The 23,967-nt window shown below is 37.6% G+C and overlaps 1 protein-coding gene across 1 annotated transcript in view; it reads left to right on the top strand.

Annotated features, from left to right (window-relative positions):
- The window catches only part of RNF180 (ring finger protein 180), a 193,914-nt gene that overhangs the window by 5,769 nt on the left and 164,178 nt on the right, over nucleotides 1–23,967 (top strand). The window contains exon 3 of the mRNA XM_045795016.2: nucleotides 22,393–22,527. Coding sequence (XP_045650972.2) covers nucleotides 22,393–22,527 — 135 coding nt within the window. The remainder of the gene's footprint in view (nucleotides 1–22,392; nucleotides 22,528–23,967) is intronic.

Genomic DNA, 23,967 nt, shown 5'->3' with positions numbered 1-23,967 from the left:
GTGGTTTTCAGTCTTAGTGTATGTAGTTCTCAATGGAATGATTCTGATTCAAGCAGGTTTCGGATAAGGCTTGAGCATCTGTCCATTTATTTATTTATTTATTTATTGAGCATCTGTTCTTTTAAAAAGTATTCAGATATTTCAGATATACAACATGTGAGAAGCACTAGCAAAGTTAATCACTTTGACCCAAAGGTTACAGTTGTAGCCCCTTTCTCCTCCTTGTATATATAGCACTGTAAATAAGGCTCAAATCAATTCTAATGTTGCTTTATGTACTCGTGAAAGCAAGATAAATGTTTTAGATATTTAACGTTGAGAAATGCTTATAATACAGGATGCAAGGTATGTGGTTTCCATGTTATTAAAAATAATTTGAAGTTTAGAAAAATCGGAAAACATTTCAAATAGTGAATAATACAAGAAGACTCATGTTCTCATTACTTAGTCTTATAAAAAATAACATTTTACTATTTTTATGATTTTTTAAAAGATAAGATTTAAGCCCCCTTAAATTCCTTCTTAGTGGTTACCATTATCCTAAACTTGGTGTCCTTTATTCCTATGCATATTTATAAACGTATGCTACCTCAGCATGTATTTGTAAACAAAATATAACATTGTTGCACATAGCTTAAAATTTTTTTGTGGTACTATGCTGTGTATGTCATTTTTTAGTGGGTATATTTTTGCAGCCCTTTTTCCTTAACATAGTTTAGAATTTTTTCTAGATGTACCTTTAGTTTGCTTTGATTGCTATACAGTATTAAGTTGTATCAATGAGCAAAAATTTATTTGTCAAATCTATTGCAAAGTGTTGCTAAAATGGACGTTTCTATATATTTTTTATGTATATAAAAACCTAGATTAAAACTGTAAATCAGTAAACATTCTCTTACCAGCTTTTGCCAAATTGCTTTCCAAAATGGTCGTACCTGGTTGCACTTCCCCACAGCAGTTTGAGACTCTTGCTGTTGCTTCATATTATTTTTGCAGGGGATGTTGTCAGACGCTTAAATTTTCCCCAATGTAATGGTCATGAAATGGTATCTTATTTTAATTTTAACTTTCCCCCATTTCTGGTGAAATTGAACACTTTCCATATGATTGCTAGCCATTTGCATTTCCTTTTCTAGAAATAGTGTTTTCCTAAGTTTTGCAGCTTTTTACCTTACTGATAGAAATTATTTCTAGGTAAGAAGTAAACATGCCATATAGCTTAACACTGGAATATCCATAAAATTATTAGTCTTTTAACAAGTTGCACAGAAGTTTCCTAGTTCAAAAGTGGTATCTGAATAGCAGCCTCCAGTGTAATTTTTTTCTCATGTTGTATTAAGTTCCTGTGAAGATGTAGAATAAAATGAAAACACAACATAAAACAAAACAAAAACTCATAAAACACAAAAACCAGGGAAAGAAAAAGTGGCCCTAAGAAGCAGATTGTCCTCTGCTAAGAAGAATTTCTCTACATGAGCACCTTCTTTCCCTGTGCCACCCTTGCCTGTTGATACATACAGACTGCCTGATAAACACAGACGGAGAGGCTTTTTCTGCCCTTCAGTCAGTTCCCTCAGGTCGGTAGTTCCCTCTGCCAACTAGCAAACTGGGAAGACATTCCTCTCAGCCTCTCAGATACTGCTCTGAAACTCCTGGATGTTCTTTCACTTTCTGTGTTCCATGCAAATTTCAGCAAGTGCACAGCCGGAAGGTAGGGGGCTTGTGCTGGGTGCCACAGAGCATCTGGAGAGCAGAACCACAAAGAACCGTATTGCTAGTACATGGCAGGAATGGCAGTTGTACCTGTTTCCTGGGTCCTCTCAGTTTCTCTCCCAGGGAAATGGATAGGCAATAAAGGGTGCTGCATGACGCCCCCTCTGAAGAACGGAAGAGAGAACAGGGAACCAGTGGGTGAAAGCCTTCTAGAGACAGGGAAACCAGATTGAGCGCTTTGTGTATTGGCGAGCTCTGCCACCGTAGATCTGAGTAAGCGGGCAGAAGAGTGACCGTGGTAGTTGTTTTTACTTTGTGTCACACCAAGTCTAGTCAGGTCTTACTGTGATTCATTCCTAAAGTGAAATCTCTGAAATACTGTGAAACAAAGGAAGGTTGATAATTAAAAGGAATTGTGATATAACATTAATTTCAGAGACTCGATAAGTCGTGGTTGCATGAACACTATGTTTTGTATCCACAGTACTCCCTTTAGGCTTCCGGGATTCTGCAAATAGTGAAACATTTAAGCTCTTGTTTTCTTTTGTCAGGTTGATATTTTGGAATCCCTTACAAGATTTTGTATGAGGGGAAAAAGTGCCACTGCTGCTTTCTTAAATGCTGGTATTCTCAGAAGAAATTTCATAAATCAAATCAATTGCATTAGGCAATCTTCCTAATCATCATTAAATATATTGTTGTGAAATTATGGATGTGAGATGTACTGAATCATGAGTAACTGCTCAGAATGTGGGAAAAATTAGTGCATCACAGGTGCAGAAACATCTAAAGAAGGCAAGCTAAGCCATCCATTCTGCAGGAGCCTTTGAGGGCCTCAGTGAAGGGGAGGACAGAAAGAACAGCTAGGGCAGCATGGCGCTGTTAGGATATCATAAGCCACATCTTCTTAGTCACGAGCATCACTGAATTTCAGGGCGATCCATGATGAAGGACTGTCTATGTAGAACAGCAGGTTCTGCATAGACGAGTATTTGTTTGCCAGACAGTGGTAAATGGGAAAATAAATGATAGTCCTTTAGCCGTGTCATGATGTAAAGTACGCGGCCCCAGTGCAAATGTTAAAGGCAAAAAAGTACCAGTATCCAGATGGTAAGCTAGGAGTGTGTGCAGTTCTTGTAGCCTCAGCTGACTTATTGGACTCTGTTTTATTGTTAGAATGGTTAAAGGAGGGTACTTCTGATTCCACCCAAAAGCTGATCAAGACTGAAAGTAGATCTTGATACTTGTAATTAGTTACTGCTTCCATGCCTCACCTGCCCTTTTTCACTGTGGTCATCTAAGATGCCAGCAGGAGGGGTGGGGGAGGTGCGCAGCCAGTGATGCTTTCGCCTCCTCTCTTCCAGTAAATAGCTTAACAGAGAGCACTTTGCCCCATCCCAACTTTAAACTTTAAACCACTTCCCTCCTCTTATCCTTACAAATCTTAAGACTCGAGAAAATAAGAACTTTGCCCTCGCAAAGTGGTGAGAATAGTTTAGGAAGTTACTTAAGTTCTCTAGGCCTCAGTTTCCTTATCCATAAAATGAAGTTAACAATTCTTACGTCACAGGAATACCCTGATGATTAAAGGAGCTGATGCTATTTAATAAGTACTGTACTCAAAAATACTAGCTAGTATTTAAAATAATACCAACCCTTTGACTTCGTGTTGTATATGTAGATTTTAGTTTAAAGATATCAAGAGCATATCTCTTTCTGGCCCATTGCTAATTAAAAAGAGAAAAAGTACAGTTTTCTGATGCATTCCCCCTTGATGTTTGTACGTAATTTGAATATATCCAGTAACACATAGTCATCAAACCATATAGGATGTCATGCAACTCAGACAATGTTCTAAGATGGAGCCTCTGAAGAGTTAATCTCTTTAACAGCTTGATGAGGCTGAGACCAGCTTCCTTTGGTGGTGTTTGCCAGAGTACCCTGGTGACGCCAATAAATTGTGCCTTGACTTTAAGCAGAGTAGGGAGGTGGGGTTTGGTTTTTTTTTGTTTTTTTTTTTGTTTTGTCTTGCCTCTGCTTACTTGCTTATTCACTCAGTCAACTGATCGGTGCCCAGCACTGTGTCAGCACTGCAGTAGATTGAACTGTCAAGGAGCTGGCAACTCAGCAAAGAAGATCGACATGGAACAAGTAATTAAACGTGTGATGAATGTTCTGAGGGAGAAGTAGAAAGGTCTTCGGTGGAAAATAATAGCCTATTATCCCCACCCCCTCAGAAAGGGGTGTTTAAGCTGAGACCTGAAGGGTATGGAGGTACTCCCTAGAGACTACAGGTAAGCTTTCCAGGGATCCAGCGATAGGAGGAGGAGGAGGGAGCCAGTAGAGTGGAGGACCTGAGAAAGGCTGGCCTGCTGGACCGTAGAGCAGACTGGGGCAGAGCATGGGCAGCAGCCTGGTCAGCAAAGCGCTAGGAAGCCTCTGAAGGCAGCAAGCAGGGGAGTGATGACTGGTTTTGTGTGCTCAACAGACTGTTCCTCCAGTGTAGAGAATAAAATCTTTCAGATTTTCATAAAGTAAAATTTTGGAGACTAGAACCATAATTTCTGGCCCAGAATTTTTGAGGTCACACGTTTATTTGCTTATTGTTTATGGAGGATATGGAATGAAATGTCTTCCTTTCTCCACATTTCTCCCTTGGTCTGTTAGAGAAATTCTATTCCATTCTACCCTCCCCCCGTTTGTGTGTGTGTGCACAAGTTGAGGATGGGCAATGGGAGACCACGAAGGAGAAGCAGACTCCCTGCTGAGCACAGAACCCAATGTGGGGCTCGATCCCAGGACCCTGCACTCATGACCAGAACCGAAATCAAGAGCCAGATGCTTAAGTGACTAAGCCACCCAGGCTTCCCTCCATTCTATCTTTTTGTTTTTTTTTTTTTTTTTTTTTTTTTAATTAATAATGATTTTTTATTATATTATGTTAGTCACCATACAGTACATCCCCGGTTTTCGATGTAAGGCTCGATGATTCATTAGTTGTGTATAACACCCAGTGCACCATGCAATATGTGCCCTCCTTACTACCCATCACCGGTCTATCCCATTCCCCCACCCCCCTCCCCTCTGTAGCCCTCAGTTTGTTTCTCATAGTCCATAGTCTTTCATGTTTCATTCCCCCTTCTGATTACCCCCCCTTCCTTTATCCCTTTCTTCCCCTACTGATCATTCTAGTTCTTATGTTCCATAGATGAGAGAAATCATATGATAGTTGTCTTTCTCTGCTTGACTTATTTCACTAAGCATTATCTCCTCCAGTGCCGTCCATGTTGTAGCAAATGTTGAGAACTCATTCTTTCTGATTGCTGAGTAATATTCCATTGTATATATGGACCACAACTTCTTAATCCAGTCATCTGTTGCAGGGCATCTCGGCTCCTTCCACGATTTAGCTATTGTGGACATTGCTGCTATGAACATTGGGGTGCATATGGCCCTTCTCTTCACTACGTCTGTATCTTTGGGGTAAACACCCAGTAGCGCAATGGCTGGATCATAGGGTAGCTCAATTTTTAACTTTTTAAGGGACCTCCACACGGTTTTCCAGAGTGGCTGTACCAACTTGCATTCCCACCAACAATGTAGGAGGGATCCCCTTTCTCCACATCCTCTCCAACAATTGTTGTTTCTTGCCTTGTCTATTTTTGCCATTCTAACTGGCGTAAGGTGGTATCTCAGTGTGGTTTTGATTTGAATTTCCTTGATGGCTAATGATTTTGAACATTTTTTCATGTGTCTGTTAGCCATTTGTATGTCTTCATTGGAAAAGTGTCTGTTCATATCTTCTGCCCATTTTTTGATTTGTTTATTTGTTTCTCGTGTATTGAGTTTGAGAAGTTCTTTGTAGATCTTGGATACCAGTCCTTTATCTGTAGTGTCATTTGCAAATATATTCTCCCATTCCGTGGGCTGCCTCTTAGTTTTTCTGACTGTTTCCTTGGATGTGCAGAAACTTTTAATCTTGATGAAGTCCCATAAATTCATTTTATCTTTTGTTTCTCTTGCCTTTGGGGATGTGTCATGAAAAAGGTTGCTTTGGCTGATGTCGTAGAGGTTGCTGCCTATGTTCTCCTCTAGAATTTTGATGGATTCCTGTCTCACATCGAGGTCTTTCATCCATTTGGAGTTTATTTTTGTGTATGGTGTGAGATAGTGGTCAAGTTTCATTCTTTTGCATGTAGCTGTCCAATTTTCCCAGCACCATTTATTGAAGAGACTGTCTTTTTCCCACCAGATGTTTTTTCCTGCTTTATCAAATATTAGTTGCCCAAAGAGCTGAGGGTCCATTTCTGGGCTCTCTATTCTGTTCCATTGGTCTATGTGTCTGTTTTTGTGCCAGTACCTACCCTCCCCCCGTTTGTGTGTGTGTGCACAAGTTGAGGATGGGCAATGGGAGACCACGAAGGAGAAGCAGACTCCCTGCTGAGCACAGAACCCAATGTGGGGCTCGATCCCAGGACCCTGCACTCATGACCAGAACCGAAATCAAGAGCCAGATGCTTAAGTGACTAAGCCACCCAGGCTTCCCTCCATTCTATCTTTTTGAAAAAAAAAATGGCAAGGAAGGTTTTGCCCCCAATTCACCTTAATCCTCTTCCCTCACCTTCCTTTCAGGATTTTCAAGTTTTCAGAACAAATACTAAGAATCATGACTATAACTCTGAGCGGCATTGCCAAATAATAGGAATAAGAAGTTTTTCTTGGGTTAATTAACTGAGGGGGAAGCTACCAGTTATGATAACCTGAGAACCTATGCTACATATACCCAGACCTTGTCTAGAAATGTTCGTTTATGTATCATGTAGATTGATAGATGAAATTGTAGCCAAGTAGAAGAAAGCAGAGGAGCCAAAAAGAACACGGGTAGGGAGAGCTTGGAAAGAAGACACATGACAAACTGCCCTTGCTCTTTGGGTGAGGTCGCTAAGGCTCACCAACATGGAGGCTTGTTGTTTCTTTTGTTTTGTTTTTTTCCTGGGGGCTTGGATTTTAATACTCCTAGTCATCCAGGAGACCAAAGTCCTTGGGTACACATGAGGGTAGGAAGTTGGCAACGGAAACGTCCCAGTAAAGCCAGGACTTGGAAAGGGCAACATTCTCAGTGTAACAGATTAGAAAAAAAAAAAAAAAATTGTCCGCTGACACAGAGGGATTATAACAAAGTCTATATTGGCTTAATCTCTGAGCAGAACACAGAGAAAAGCCTCATCTGAAAATTCTGTTTATTAAATTTTTTTTTAAATTTATAAAAAATTTCAAACATACACAGAAGTAAACAGAATGGCATAATGAATCCTCATGTATCCATCAGCCAGCTTCAGTAGCTATTATTCTTTGATTTTTCTTTTTCCTACATTATGTCATTTGCTTCTACATTATATATATAGTTTTGCCTAGAAATAATCAAAGTTAACAGTATTGATCTCTAGCCTGAAGACCTTTTAAAATATATATAACAACAGCATTATATATATCATTATATTATATTATCACGTCCACAAGGTTAACAATTTTTTAGTATCATCCAATACCTAGTTAATGTGTAATTTCCCCATTTGTCTCAGAAACATTTTTTTTTAGAGTTGATTTCTGCGAATCAGGATTGAAACATGGTCTACACATTGCATTTGATTGATATCTTGTATGTCTTAAGTTTCTCCTCCCTCTTAAAAATTCGTTTGTTTGTTGAAAAAAAAAAAAAAAACCCAAGTCACTGGTAGAATTTTTTCACATTCTGTATGTGGCCAGTTGTATGCTTATGGTGTCATTTAACATGTTCTCTTAATCTTCGTTTAGTAAACAAAATGGTTCTCAGATTTAGCTGCTTGCTTGCTTTGGTTCCGGTTAATTTTTTTTTTTTTTTTAAGAATATGGATGGTGCTGAGTACTTTTAACTTCATTCCATCAGGAGGCACATGATGTTTGGTGGTTGTTATGGGCTGAAATGTGTCCTTGCAAATTAATATGTTGAAGAGATAACTCCCAGTATCTCAGAATGTGATTGTGTTTGGATATAAAGCGTTCAAAGAGGGGCTTAAGTTAAAATGAGGCCGTTTGGGTAGGCCTCTATCCAGTCTGATTGGTGTCCTTATTAGCAGAGGAAATTTGGATTCACAAAAAGACATCAGGATGGGTGCCTGCAGAGACCATATGAAGACCCATGAGAAGGAAGCCATCTAAAACCCAAAGAGAAAGACCTCTGAGGAAACCAATCCTGATGGTCCCTTGATTTTAGACTTCTAGCTTCCACGACTGTGAGAAAAATTTCTGTTGTTAAAGCCATCCAGTTTATGGTACTTTGTCATGGTAGCCCTAGCAAACTGATACAGTTGTCCTCTGTTTAGTCATGGTTGTTTAGTGATGTTGATCTTTGAGTTCTTGTGGTACAGTCTTGCATATACATTATAAAATGTCCATCATCCTTTTTTCTGATGTTTTTAGTATCTACTGATGGTTTTTTTCCCCTAAATCTATCATTTTACTAGGGGTTGAAAAATGGTGATTGTATTAATCATCCTACATTTATTAGCATGTTGCCTCATGAGTTTTTCCTCATTAACTATTTGGTTACCCTGAAATAATTGTATAGCAAAGGTAGGATAAGTGCTTGATTTGATTCTTCCCTTTATCCATTTTCAGATTCTCATGTCCTCTAAATCACTTGAGAAGCCTTAACTTCAGATTTTAGGTCCTGAATTTATACTACCAGGATGAGCCCCCAAACTGAGAAACTTCCCCAAAGAGTATTCTTGTGCTGCCGATGTCCCTTCAGCACCTGTTCAGTGTGAAACAGTTCTTTCTGGAGAGATAGATCCTCAAACAGGGCCTCATACTTGTGTCATAGTAGCGTTTATATTCCAAGATTATAAAAGTCAGGAGGAAATGAGTGAGAATGAGGGGTCAGTATTTGGTTCTTTTCCATACTTAAATCCTTGTAGGTCTTAACCAGTTTCTGGCTTTAGAGAACCATCTCACATTTAAATCTCAGACACTCTTTATAAGTCCAGATTCCTGAATCCAGCAGTGTACTTAATAGTTATATTTGAAAGTCAAATAGGCCTCGCAAATTTAATATATCCTAAACTGAACTCTGGATCTACCCTCCTGTTGCACTGCATCCTTCCCCATATCAGTCGATGGCAGTTCCATTCTTAAAGTCACTCATGCTAAAAAATTTGGAGCTATGCTTGATTCTTCTCTTAGACCCTATATTCAGTCTGTCTAGAAACCCTGTTTGCTCTGTCTACAATGTATATCCAGAATTTGACCATTATTTACTACCATCACTGCTACCACCCTGATCAGAGTCTTGTCTTTTGTTTTTCCATTATATGAAGTTTATCTGGTAGAAGTGTTTATCCATTATGTGAAGTTTATCTGGTAGAAGAGGTAATAAATAGTTTTAATAACCATATTTCTGCCTCATACTTAGAATTTTATCTAAAACGTGGGGTGCCTGGGTGGCTTAGTTGGTCAAGTGTCTGCCCTTGACTCAGGTCATGATCTTGGGGTCCTGGGGTTCTGCGTCAGCTTCTCTGCTGAGCTAGGAGTCTGCTTTTCCCTCTCCCTCCGCCCCTCCCTGATCTCATGCTCTCTTTGTCTCTCTCCCTCTGTCTCAAATGAATAAAATCTTTAAAGACTTTTATATAAAACTAAATCTTAGGCCTTTTTCTGGGAGCTTACAGTTTATGGGAAGAAACAAATGTATGCTTTAGTGTGATACCTGGTGGTGCAGTGACTTGAGTACTAATCAGAGGCTTAAGTAACACATGAACTAGTCAAAGGTAAAGACTGCTCAGGAAAGAGCAAGCAGTAAAATACCAGAAGCTGTAAACCCTTTTGGGGAAGATGACTGGATAATTAAGTAAAATAAAGAAGCCCAAGGTTTTGGCTTCCAGGTCAGTGCTTTATCCGCTGGTCTCAGTTATCTAGTAATATTTTGCGGTAACCTAGTATACTAGGTTGCCTCTGTAGCCAACAGAAAGCTTCTGTGTAACTGTTCCTTTTGTCTAGAAGAAAAATGGATGTCGAAGCCAGGTCAGTGTGCTTATCTTTGTCACCACTTTCTCATCTGAATCATTTCTTGGTTGTGGATACTTGACCCATCAAAAAGAATGTAGCCATCCAATAAAAGCACGGCAAGTTAGACAACTGACTACCACCCTCTGATTAAGACCATGGCTCATATCATATTAATATGTTTCACATAAGGTAAATACCATATAGCTCTTGTTTACCTTTCTAAGAAATCAGTCTGAGAAACATTTGGGGAAATAAGACTCCGTTTAACCTCAGGATCAATTCTTTAAGATGTTTCCCTCTCAGAACCCTGATAATTTTGTGTACTCTCTCCCACCCAACTGGCTTAGAATCCCTCTCAACTTCTATAGCCTCAAAGCCTCGATCTATAGCCTCAAAGCATAATTTAAAGTTTATTTTAAACAATCCCCTGACTTTATTTTCTTCTTCCCACTGTCCCTTCTTGGTCCAGTTAGGAATATTATTGGCAATTTTATTTAAAATACATTAGATATATTTTAGATTGCTCAAAAATCTCCAAAATGACTAAGTCTATTCCTCGGAACAAAAAATGGCAGACTTACTCTATGGTGATTTCTAATATTTACATAGGAATACAAAAAATACAGTATTTGTCAAGTGTATTTTGCTTTCCTTACAGTTCTGTTAATTTTGTATGTAATTTCTACTTTTTCTTATATTTTCTCCTTGGAAATAGCATGGAGGAATTAGTGAATATATGGGTCCCACACACTATTCATCTTTAGAATTCATTCCTTTTTTACTGTTAATTTTTATTTTCTTGACACAGAGAGAAAGACCATGTGTGCATGAGTGGGTGGAGTGGGGGCAGAGTGAGAGGGAGAGAGAGAATCTTAAGCAGGTTCCACAAGCAGCACAGAGCCAGTCATGGAGCTCAATCTCACGACCTTGAGATCGTGACCTGAGCTGAAATCAAGAGTCCTAGCTTACCTGACTGAGTCACCCAGGTGCCCCACATTCATTCATTCTTTTACCACAGAATGGTAGCGGTTAAAATAGGCAAAATTAATCAAAATACAAAAGTTACAAAATGTCTATGCTTCTTCAGTGACTTTTTTTTATGATTCTTAAAAGTGTGACTTGTATTGAAAAATTGCAGTGAACATTTAAGACTGAATGTCTGAGGTATGTTAGAAAAGGAAAAAAGAAATTTAAAAGAATAAAGAGATGGTATTGAATTGTGTAATATGTAGTTTAAGAAGTTACAGGAGAAGGTAGGAAGTAACTGATAGCTACGACAGCCTCAAATTCATGTTACCTTTTCTCCTAAAGTTGAATATGCTTTGCATCATGCCTAAGAGTTCAGCATTTCCAGGGGAGGTAGAAGGTGGGAAGGGTAAGAGGTAAATAGATGGAGATGAGGCAGTTTGAACTACTCAGTACTTGGTTATCAACAGTTGAGTGCTTTTCAAGTAAAATGTTTCTGGATGTGAATACCAAAGTATAAGCAGCAGCATTCAAATAAAGTTGTTGAAGTTGACTTTATCATGTTTGAATCCAGAAGTGTGTAACATCAACAGTTACTGAAGAAGATTGAGTTCTCTTTCTGTGATATGTGACTTAGATATTTTTAGAATTAATAATTTGCTGGCTCTAATTGCCGTTTTAGTCACTATAGCTACCAACTCTGGAATTGCAGAATTGGCAGTTTAGAAATCACCCAATTCAGTCTCTTATTTGTACTTATATAGGACCTGATATCCTTGAAAAGACCGAAAACTAATGGAAGAGGAATGCTGAATTGTAAGCTGGCTTTAAATAACGTGTGTTCTAGAAATAACTCCTGAGCCACGTAAGACATATACATTCCACAGGAATCTAGTCGTATCTGTAAGACCCCTTTTTAATTTCTGCTTAACATAAGGTTACTTTTGGGTCCTGATGTGTAATTATACAGGTCACAAACAAATGTGGTGACTGTTTATTACTTTGAAAACTCAGTCATTTATATTATTGTAACTTTTTAATGACAGTTGACTATAGTGTTATTAATACTTCTTGTATTTGGCTTGCTTGGATTTGGGCACATTTTAATCTTCTGTGTTGACAGCACACATCAAGATCAACCATCAGCAAGGGCAGCTGACCTGGCATCATTGTACAAAAGAATATCAGTGCCAGTTATTCTCATTAGAGGTACCACATTAGGTGTTCTATTCATGTTCACAATCATGGTTCCAAAGCCCACTTCTGCAAAATAGTTGTGGATTATTTCTGGGGTTACTGTGTCCTATATAACAATGAGATTTCTCTTTCATTAAGAACATTCTGCTTTTTATATTATAAGAGGAATAATCCTTCTCATTTTATGGAGACATTTTGTACCAAACACTTCCAGAATACAACCTTTAGGTGACAAACTGTGCCTTACTCTAAAAGCTAAAAATACACCATGATGCTTTTAAGCAAAAAAAAAAAAAAAAAAAAAAAAAAAATCATATACCATTTTAATTTAACTTCCCAGAGGGTATGACCAGTGTGTATCTTAACCAGTAATGGAATATACCTATTTTGCAAGTCATTTTCTCTCTGATTTTCGTAGTCATTCTCTAAAAAATCCTGCCAGACATCAGTATATTTTTATTAACCTTATATATATATATAGGAAAGGTTTATATGTTTACACTAATAATATATAAATTTACATATATATGAAAGAACTGCTTGGCGCATGGGTTAAGTGTCTTGGCTCACTGGGTTAAGTGTCTGCCTTCAGCTCAGGGCATGATCCCAGGGTCCTGGGATCGAGCCCCACGTCTGGCTCTCTGCTCAGAGGGGAGTCTGCTTCTCCCTCCCCATGCTTGTGCTCGCTCTGTCTTTCCTGGACAAATAAATAAATAAAATCTTTTAAAAAGTGCTTTATGCATTCTTTCTTTTTTTATTCAGAGTATTAAAAAGGTATTTGAGAGGAAAGATTTAATAAGATGAATAATATGTACTGCTTCAGTAAACAGTTTTTTAACTGCATATGAGGGTAATGAAGAATAAAATGACTACTAGTACAGTTCGTCACCTATGCTGTGATTCTCCTAAGGGACCAGCAGTTTTACTCACTATTGTTTTTGCATTAATGAAAATGTTAACATATTAGAAAAGGCAAATGACATCTTAATATTACCAAGAAAACAGTTTGGCCAGATTCTCTGAAAGGTCTTAGAGACCCAGGGGACAGTGGACCACATTTTGAGAACTGCTACTTCATGTAAAATTGCTGTCCCCCAAATGTTGCCTATTAAAATTTTGTTTCTTACCAATATCCTTTAAGATATTTAAGAAGGATTTATGAGTCCTTATGGAGAAATATATTTATAATGAATTAAGTTGAAATTTTCTGGAAAACTAGCAACTGAATTATAAACTCCATAAAGAAGTTCATTCCTCCACTACCTTTCACTGCTTACCACTTTTCATGGTAAAATATCAGCATTTGGCACAGAACTAATTCCACACTCCTGGGTCTTCAAGATTTGCTCACCTTCTCTGTTGTTCATGAGTTTAAACTGGACCTAAAGTGGACAAAATTATCAACTTTTAAAATTAACCTAAAATTAGAAAACATGACTAAACCATTTAACAACTTTAAAAATTAAAACAGAACTCAAAATATTGTCTCTAAAACCCATAAAAAATAGGAAGGGAGGTCCAGACAAAAGTGATCTAATTGGCAAATTTTACCAATCCTTTAAGAAATGGGTAGTCTTTATAACTTATGTAACTATATAACTTATATAAAAGAAAGACTAGCTCCGAAAATATAATGTAACTTTGACATACCAAGTAGACAAGGATACATAAAACAAGGTGAGTGTAAGAAAATTATATAGCAATTTATTTACGAACGTAGATGCTAGAAGCCTAAATAAGATATTAGCCAACAGAACCCATCAATTAAAAGAACAAAGTATTTTGACCAAGTAAGATTACTTTCAGAAGTTCAAGGAAGGTACAAAATGGAAAAGAAATCTATTCAATATATTCAACAGACTAAAAGATTCAAAGAAAAAAAAACCACCTTAAAAGATGCAAAATAAAACTTGTGAAATTCCACACTTAGTCATCATTTAAAAATGAAAATACTTAGCATTGTAGACGTAGAAGTGTCCTTAACAAGGAGGGAATTTATTGAAAACTTGAGTAATTATAATACTTGATCACAAAACTTTAAAAGCATCCCCTGAAAATGAAGAACAGAAGACAGTGATGCTCACTCTTTACCGTATTATTTCAACTTCATAGCAGAACTACTAGCTATCACAACACAAGGAAAGTAAGTAAAAGGTTTAAGGACTGAAAAGAGCCAATAAGAGAAAAGGAAACTAAATTTCTGTTCTAATACATGACCTCATTTTTTTCTTTTTTGGGCTGCAGATGTTTCCATCTTTTTAGGACTAAATAAATCACAGTGGTTAGCAAGTTTGTTCCTTGATGCTGAGGAGAAAACATGTATGGATAAACAACATTTCTATCACACACACACACACACACACACACACACACACTCACTCTTCTTTGTTCCCTTACCACATTGCTCATTCTCTTGATTTTCATCTCAACTACATCACTTTCATTTACTTGGTACTGTATATAAAATTTCCATATATTGGTATATGTATTTGGCTTAAAATGTTTAAATTCAACTTTTTAAAAAAGATTATTTATTTTAAGGAGAGAAAGAGATCATGCGCTCATGGGCAGGGGGAGGGGTAGAGGAAGAGGGGGAGAGAATCCCAGGCTGACTCTACCCTGAGCACAGAGCCTGACTCCGGGCTTGATCTCATGACCCTGAGGTCATGACCTGAGCCAAAATCAGGAGTCAAACCCTTAACCGACTGAGCCACCCAGGCACCCCTAAATTCAACTTTCTGATTTACATTCAGTACTTTCAGTATTACTAATGAGCAGAAAGCCACACCCCCCAAATATATTTCTTAACAGTTTACATGGTCAGAATAAAAATCATGGGAAATATTTTCCTACACAGTTTTCCTTATTTGAAGAACATAGTGTGCTGCTGAAAGAAATCTTCTAGGACACAGTGTTACATTTAAAAATAAGGTAATGCAGTACTAGTAATGTACTAATTCTAATGTAGTATTGGTTTCTCAGTCTGGGTACTTATTTACTGGTACATGTGCTCACTTTGTGAAAATTCATCAGGCTGTACACTTGTGATCCATTTCCTTTTCTCTATGTAACAACTTCCAATATAAAAATTACTTTAAAAAGTTGCAGTGACTTCAAAGTCAGTCCCTGTTTCCACTGTTCCCTATATATAATCCCATGGTTGCCTCTATTTGAGAACAGGGTTAAAGAATGGTCAATATGGAGCAATGTGTATGTTGGCAACTTTTATCATCTAGTCCTCGTTATGAAGGCAGTTTTTATGATAGGTGGGAGTCAAGGAATTCCAGTGGGGATGGAACAAGGAATCAGAGATGTGTTTTCCTACCTCTGCTTAAAGCAGGATTACTTATCCATTACCAAGGAAAAATTGGAGAATGTGGAAAATGTAGCAAAGTGCCCCTGCTGGTCTCTCGGTATAAAACAGATGTATCAAAAATCAGTTTATACATGGATACAGTCCTAGCCCCTTTCACCACCAAAGAATTGGTTAAACGCTAAAGAAGCCTTTTGTAATCCAAATCCTGAGCAAGTTGGAATGGGTCAAGAGAGACAAATCTAATGTTAGGCCTCTCACATAAGCGCACTAGTTCGCAATGTGCTACTCTTCACACCGACTTCAAGTTTAACACAGACAGCAACAACAACAACGAAACATTTTCGTGTTCCAGGCAGACAACTTTGTATTCTAACTTTTGTATCAAAATAGTAAAAAAAAAAAAAAAAAAAAAAAAAAAAACACAAAAAAAAACAGTTTTAGTGATTTCCAGCAGTTTCATCATCTTTATATATTAGTATCTAATATTTGGGCACAGAGACGGAGGGACGGATAGGTGGAACACGGGAATTTTAGGGCAGTGAAACTACAGGTTAGAATACTAGAGTAGTGGATACATGATGTTATATGTGTGTTAAAACCTATAGAACCATATATAACACAAAGAGCAAACCCTACTGTAAACAAAATTAGTTAAAAATAATATATCAATATCCGTTTCTTATAACAAGCATATCACACTAATAGTAGATGTTAATAGGAGAAACTGTACAGAGGAGAGGAATACATGGGAGCTTTCTGCTCAATTTTTTTTTGTTGTTAAGCTAAAACTGCTCAAAACAAAGTGTACTAATTTAAAAATATGTAATTATTTTGATATCTAATAACAGCAGTATTTACTCAGAGTTATTTGTATTCATTAAAACGGTAAATTTATTTTTGCCTTCGTTATTTAAATAATTCATAATAGCTCTTCCTCTGAAATTTGATATAATATTGGTTTTTTTTTAATATAAGAAAAATTTCTACATTGTAGAAGTATAATGCCTATTTTGGTTTACTTGGGATACCATAACAGGATACCACAGGCTGGGTGGCTTAAACAACAGAAATTAATTTGCTCACAGTTCTGGAGACTAGAAATCCACTACCAAGGGTGTCAGAAATTTGGGGGTCTCTTTCTAGCTTCTAGACAGCTGCTTTTCCCCTGTGTCTTCACATGGCCTTTCCATGGTCCATGTACATTTCTGGTGCCTCTTCCCATTCTTAAAAGGATAGCAGTTCTATTAAATGATGGCCTTACCCTTATGACCTCATTTAACCTCAGTTACATCTTTGAAGGCCCTATCTTCAAATACCATCATATGGGGGTTAGCGTTTGAGCATATGGATTTGGTGGGGTAGGTGAGGGGGGGCAGAGTTCAGTCCACAACAGTTCTTTCTATGGTCCCCAAAATGTGTATCCTTCTCACATGCAAAATACATTCACCGTATCTTAATAGCTCCAAAAATCTTAACCCATTCCAGAATCAATTCCAGTTCCCAAGTAGCATCAAAGTCAACTATGGGTGACACTTGAAGTATTCCTGAGACAAAATTCTTCTGCAGCTGTGAACCTGTGAAACCAGAACAGTTATGTGCTTCTAAAATAAAATGGTGGAACAGGCAGAGGACAGACACAGTTCTATGCATGAAATACAAAAATGTCTTTTTTGTTGTCTGACTGATGTGTTGAACTTTAAAGAAAGTCATTGTAAAAAGAAAAATCTGAAAGAAAGGAGGAGGCAAGTCCCAGGTGAATCCCAAACCTAGCAGTCAAATTTCACTGGGTATTAAGGCTCAACAATAATCTTCTTGGGCTCTATGCTCTGCCTTTGAGGGCCCACCGAGGTGGTGGTTTTTGTCTTCTGTCCACTGCACAGTCTGCTTGGCACCCTTGGCCATGGGAGGCAGTCTTACTCCTGAGGCTATGGGCAATGACAGCCTGGCCAGATGAAAGTGCAAAGGTGGCCCACACTATGAAACTCAGGAGGGGATAGCCTTGCCCTCTGGGCCTGTGCACTCAGGGCTTGGACAGGCAGGGGCAATCCTGCTGACCTCAGTTACCCTCATGGTCATCTTCCCTTTTCTTGAAGGATGAGATATGTTCACAGTTGGGTAACTCTGTTGTCTTGTTTTATAGGATCTCATAAATTTAAAAGCCTTTCTTTCCTCTGTCCCCTTTAGTTCAAACTGGCAGTGTCTCTGCTGGTATAATCTCATGTCTGTTTTTTGTGTTTGTAGAGAAGGCTAATTAGATCCAAAGGTAATCTCTTTTTGGAGGAATTAGGACAACATTCCTGTTGGATTCGGCCTGATCCTATGACCTCATTTAACCTTAATTACCTCCTTAAAGGCTCTAACTCCAAATAAAGTTATGTTAGGGGTTAGGCCTTCAACCTATGTTTATGGGGACGGAGACAATTCAGTCCATAACAGTACCTAGAGATACCAAGCCAATCTTCTCAACTTCGACATTATTAGAAAGATCATGTTTTATTGTGTTTCCTGTTAAAGGATGTGTAAAATAAAAGTTCTGGCATAAAAGAAAAAAAATATTTAGTTCATAATTCCTCAAAAGGTAAAAGTTATCTTTTAGTGAAAAGCAAAGAAATATCAAAAAGTAAAACGGCCAAAGAATTTACAGGCCCCTTATCAATTATTTATCAATTTCCTCAAAATTAGAACCAAAGGACGTAAAATTGTTAAAAAATGTGATATGAGTAATGCATACCAAATTAGAAAATAAAACACTAACCTAATGTAGCCGGTTCAAACCATCTCAGAGCGAATAACATTTCTAACTTTTTTTTTTTTTTTTTAAGAAAAAGCTAATGAAACTATATACTACAGTAAGGGATGATTCAATGTCAACTCTCAGTCCCATGTTAACTCACTATCATGTTACTATTATGTTACCTAAATGATGAAGCATCTATATCCCTCATGTCTGCTGAAGATTGGCTTGGAAGCAGTAGGTCTATAGGTAAATATGTCAGTGGGAGTCTATTTTCTGCTGATGAGATAGGATTCCTCTGTAGTGTACAACCGAAACAGACATTAGCTCTTACAAAGGAATGATCCCATGGAGAAAAATAAATAGAGACAGATTGTCAGTCTTACTCTGTTGCACTGATGACAACAGTAAAACAAACAAACAAAAAACTATTAAAAGAAATTTAAGGTTTTTTTTTTTTTTTTTTAAGGATTTTATTTATTGATTTGAGAGAAAGCGAGTATGAGGAGGAGCGGGGAGGAGCAGATTCACAGAGAGATCCAGTAATCAGCCAATGAAGATGCTGTGTTCAGATTTGTTCCAAGACTACCATCTTGTTAATAGGTTCATTTACCATATTTGACTCTTTCTTTTAGCATAAATTCTTTGACAGAAGCCACCTCAGCTCTCTTATTAATATATCACTGTTGGGTAACCTCCAGTTCTCCTTTTAAACTTAGATATCTTTAAACATAGCTTTATTTCTTGGGCTCCTCACATCTTACAAAAGGATTTCTGTTTGGTTTGTCCCGCTAACAGTTCGCCAGACTACTTAACACTCAGCATTGGAAAAAGACTTTCTGTAAGCTGAGCCATCTCCCAGATCTTGTTGATTTGAATTCAACAAATGTTTGTTGAGTGTCTTTTTTGGTGCCAGGTACCATGTTTAATTGGGAGAGTATAGAGTTGAATGGAATACTGTGCTTTTTAGGAACTTGCCGTTATTGATAGGACGCACATACACAGGATAAGTGCAGTGCAGCCTGCCTAGTCCTGCTGTAGAGAGGTGTGTGCAAGTACCCTGGGAACACGGAAAACGGTGTAATTATCTTTTCCTGGGAGTGTCTGTGAAAGAAAAATTTGAGTTCAGCCTTAAAGGGTAAAAAGTGTTTCTTAGCATAGAGTCAGGGGAAAGAGAAATGATATTATAGGAAGAGAGCAAAACAAATTCAAAAGTATGAAAGCGGAAAAAGTAATTACAGGGAACTGCGCAAAGATCTGCGTTAGTGTTGTCGGCGGAGTATGTCAGGACATTGAATTGGTTAAAATACTATGACTTGTTTTTTTTTATTTAAGATTTTATTTATTTATTTGACAAAGACAGCCAGCGAGAGAGGGAACACAAGCAGGGGGAGCGGGAGAGGAAGAAGCAGGCTCCTAGCAGAGGAGCCTGATGTGGGGCTCTATCCCAGAATGCTGGGATCACGCCCTGAGCCAAAGGCAGATGCTTAACGACTGCACCACCCAGGCGCCCCAAAATACTATGACTTTTTAAATTTTTTGAGTTATTTATGTAGTGAAAGTTTTTTTTTTTTTAACTTTTCATTTTGAGATAGTTGTAGATCCCACTGTGAATTGTGAATTACAGATTCACGGAGAGATCCTGTATACCCTTCAAACCATTTACTTTATTCAGATCTCACCAGTTATATGGAGTTTTTTGTGTGTATTTAGTTCTGGGAAGTTTATCACATGTAGAGATTGATATGAACACCACTGCAGTCAGATTCAGAACTGTTCCATCACAAAGATCCCTTGAGCTACACCTAAGGGACCTTTTTGACATAATATGGAGCGTAGACGGTATTCTCTCAAAGTGTGGTCTTTGGATCACCCCAACAATAACCTAGTGTGCTTGTTAAGTATGCTGCTTCCTACCGTAGAAACACTGAACTAGAATCTCTGGGAATGTGGTCCTGTGACCTACATTAAAATAAATTCCACCAGGTGCTGCGTATACCATGCTACTGGGGGATGACTTTGAGCTCAGATGTGAGTGATAAGAATGGTGCAGAGACCTGTGAAGAGGAGGTCTGGACAAGTCCCGTCCAACTGAAGCATGACACAAGTCACACATGTAATTTAAAAATTGTAGTAGTCAAAGTAAAAAGAAACAAGAGAAATTAATTTTTATAAAATAGTTTACTTGACTCAGTATATTAAAAATATTTCAACATGAAATTAATGTAAAATGATTGATATTTAGCATTCTTTTTTTCCTACTCAGTATTCAAAATCCATGTGTACTTAACACTTACTGCACTTCTCTGTTAAAAGTAGCCATATTTGAAGTGCTTAGTAATACATCTGACTAGTGGCTACCACATAGGGTAGCACAGATCTAGACAGCAAACAGCCAGTACAAACTTCCTTGAAAGCTTCATTTAGAGATGCAGTTGACATCTGGAAGTTGAATTATTTCCCTAGAGCTTTGTAATAAGATAAAAAATTAGATGTATAGATTTTGAAATCACTGGTATAGTACTTGCCACAGTGTAATTTTCAGTGAGAACTGATTAGACTCACCTATAAGATTTTTTCTAACTACATACTTGCACCCCAAGAAAGCATGGAAAAATGTTGACATGTGGGGGAAAGGGTAGAGAAGTGGGGAGATGTATATGGATCTCAGGGAGAGGGGGAGATAGGCAGTTAGGGAGTTTCTCCATCACTGATTCTGATAGGACCCCTCCTTACAGTCCCCACTCTTGGCTGAGAACTTCTTGTGGCTAAAAGGGAGATGAGGACATAAGACACTAAGAAGGATATAGAAAGGAGAAAGGACCAAAGAGGAGAAGGTTTCAACAATGAAGAAAGACACATCAAGCAGGAGGAGATAGGACATTTGCAAATTAAGATGTTAATGAGATTATGGAGGACCTAGCTTAAACAGTCAATTGGACTGAGATAGGCTCTGACGATGTCTGTGGAGACAGAATTGGGATTAGTTACATGAAGGTCAGAGCTGGATGGGTTGCAAGAGGGGCATGCTGTGCCCTCCCAGGCAGGGTTCCTTAAGTCCTTTAAATGTGGTTAAGGTTCATTGGTGTTCCCTCTTTTATAGTCCTTACAGCTCTTGCAGTTTTGCAATAATTTGTGTAATACATCTCTGTCCTCACCCTGACCATACTTTTAAAAATGCCCAGTCCTAACTCCCTCTCCATCTCCAGAGAAGTTAAAATTTCTGTTTCTAGAAGTGGGGACTAGCCATCATTTTTTTAAAGCTTCCCAAGCAATTGTAATGACCTCAGATAGGAAACTGTTGAGCTATATAGCACAGTGAGTACCTCTAAGACAGAAAGTAAGTGCTACTCAGCTTTTTACCCCCTGGAGTTTGACTCAATGTGTGGCATTTTGTTAGCTGTCAGTAAATGTTGAACGAATGAAGGAAAAACGAAAGAGCTAACAAATGAGGAAATGTGGCCAGGGAATGCTCAGTAGACATTTCCTTTCTTTCTAATAAACAGTTACCAGGCAAGTTAATAAGGATCCCAAAATAGGGGGAGTATATTTATTAGTGTGAAACTCTTCTGCCAAAATGGTCTAACTTACATTATTTACATAAAATCTCAGGTATAAAAATAGACTACAAAATTGGTAGGGCTGTTCTCGAAGTCTTTTTGTTTGACTACATATACTACAAGATGCAGTATAGTAACTGTTCCACTAAGTACAATATGCAAGAGAAATTACTGCATTCAGGACAAGGAATTTTTGTCATCAGTTTAAAGTAAATACTTCCCATTTTGACATAATTAACTACAACTCAATAAATTTTATTGTATTTCAAATTTAATGCTGTGGGTATTTAAAACTTCCTATTTAAAAGAATATTTATAGTTCTTTGTTAGGACTCTTTTTTTTTTTTTAATTTTTTTTTATTATATTATGTTAGTCACCATACAGTACATCCCCGGTTTCCGATGTAAGGCTCGATAATTCATTAGTTGCGTATAACACCCAGTGCACCATGCAATACGTGCCCTCCTTACTACCCATCACCAGCCTATCCCATTCCCCCACCCCTTCCCCTCTGAAGCCCTCAGTTAAAGCCACTGCATTAACTTATTTAATTGACCCTTCAGCAGTTGCCTTTTATGACTTTCAGAGAAAGATGGAAAGAAATAGACATAAAATGTTATGCAAAAACAAGCTGGTAGTCACTAACAAAATGCATCATCATCATAATTAAATGGAATTTTCAATCCAGGACATAGTTTATTATAGAGTGCCGCTAGCCTAAGACCTGGTATCTAGTGGGTACCTCATCAACTGATAATTCTCTTTTTTCTGATCCGCATGTAGCTACTGTTGTGGTAAGCGTTTAGAAAATCAAATTTAAGCTGACACAGTTCAACATTTTAAAAATGTATTAATTTTTCCACAGACGAAAAGAAGTGAAGAATTGATAACTCAAAATCATAATCACGAAGACATAAGTATTCTTTGTTGTTGGAAATGTAAAAAATGTATAGCAAGTTCTGGTTGTTTGATGAAATACCTTGAGAATCCGGTGATTACGGTGAGTACTGTGAACTCCAGTCTTCAAACACTTTTCTAGTATCTGAATGCCGTGAGCACACCCACAGGTGCGCACCTATCCTTTAACACTAGGCTTAGGATCTTTTACCTTATTTTACTTTACCACTGAACACATTTCAAAGTGGTATTCAGAAGGCATCCCATCTTTCATGGCTTAAATTAATTGTACCCATAGCTGCTAACATTAACATACCCTAAAAGTTTGAAGTGCGATATCAGAGATGTAGGTTGAAGATAATGGTCAGTCTCTTTTTCTTATCCCCACCATGAATGAACCTTAGTCATAATTAAGTTCAAGATCCTGTAACAAATGCAAAACCTATTGTTTCATATATATGTATAAATACATAGTATATATTTTTGTGTATGTTTGTACATATATGTGTATGTACATATTTGTGTGTGTATATGTATATGTATGTATGTATGTGTGTGTGTATATGTGTGTGTATTTAGTATTAAATATGGACCTAGAAGAGGAAGTTCATGTATAATTTGAAAGTCAATAGGAAAACCTAAATAATATTTGAAAGCATTTAATTGGACATCCTGGTAAAAATCAATGTTTTTTTTGTTTTGTTTTGTTTTTAAAAGATTTTATTTATTTGAGAGAGAGAGAGACAGAGCATGAGCTGAGGGAGAGGCAGAAGCAGACTCCTCAGTGAGCAAGGAGCCCAGTGTGGGACTTGATCCCAGGACCCTGGGATTATGACCTGAGCTGAAGGCAGACACTTAAGCAACTGATCCACCTAGGCACCCCAATAAATGGTTTTTAAACAACAAAAATAAAATCCCTAGAATTCTCTAAGAGCGTTATGGAAGAGGCAGGATGAGGGAAGTACAAGCTAGATAGTAATCCATAGACTTTACAGGGAGTTTTCCTTTCAACAGAGTGGCTATAATCACCTGTCATTGTTTGTTTCCCTTTTTTTGAGAGATACTCAGGTTTTGGTTTTTGGTTGGTTGGTTGGTTGGTTGGTTTTTGAGGGTTTTTTTTTTTTTTTTTTTTTTTTTTGTCTCAGCCATGTGTAATCATGATTATTTCCTCGCCACTCTAACAAATTAGCCAACTGGAATTGATAATAGTAGATAATTTTGGTTGCCTACTTACTACATACCAGATACTTCTTAAAAACTGACAAAACATTTTCACTGAGGGGAAAAAAAAAAAACTTCATGCTAAGCGTATTTTGTTGGGTGTTGTTTACGTAAAAAAAAAAAAATTAAGTATACAACTTGATAAATTTTTTAGTCCTTCCTGCTGTGAATCAAATGAAGGTATAAATGCCCATCACTCCAGAAAGTTGTTTTGCCCTCTTCCAGCCAGTTCTCTCCTCTCCTCTCTCTCTCCCTCTCAGAACAATCATACTGATGTCTGTCACCGTACACAAGTTTTGCCTGTTCTTCACCTTCATTCACA

This window comes from Ursus americanus, chromosome 5, assembly GCF_024610735.1.
Source record: "Ursus americanus isolate L20-20 chromosome 5, mUrsAme1.1.p, whole genome shotgun sequence".
Lineage (NCBI taxonomy): Eukaryota > Metazoa > Chordata > Mammalia > Carnivora > Ursidae > Ursus > Ursus americanus.
This window is presented reverse-complemented; position numbering and strand designations above follow the sequence as displayed.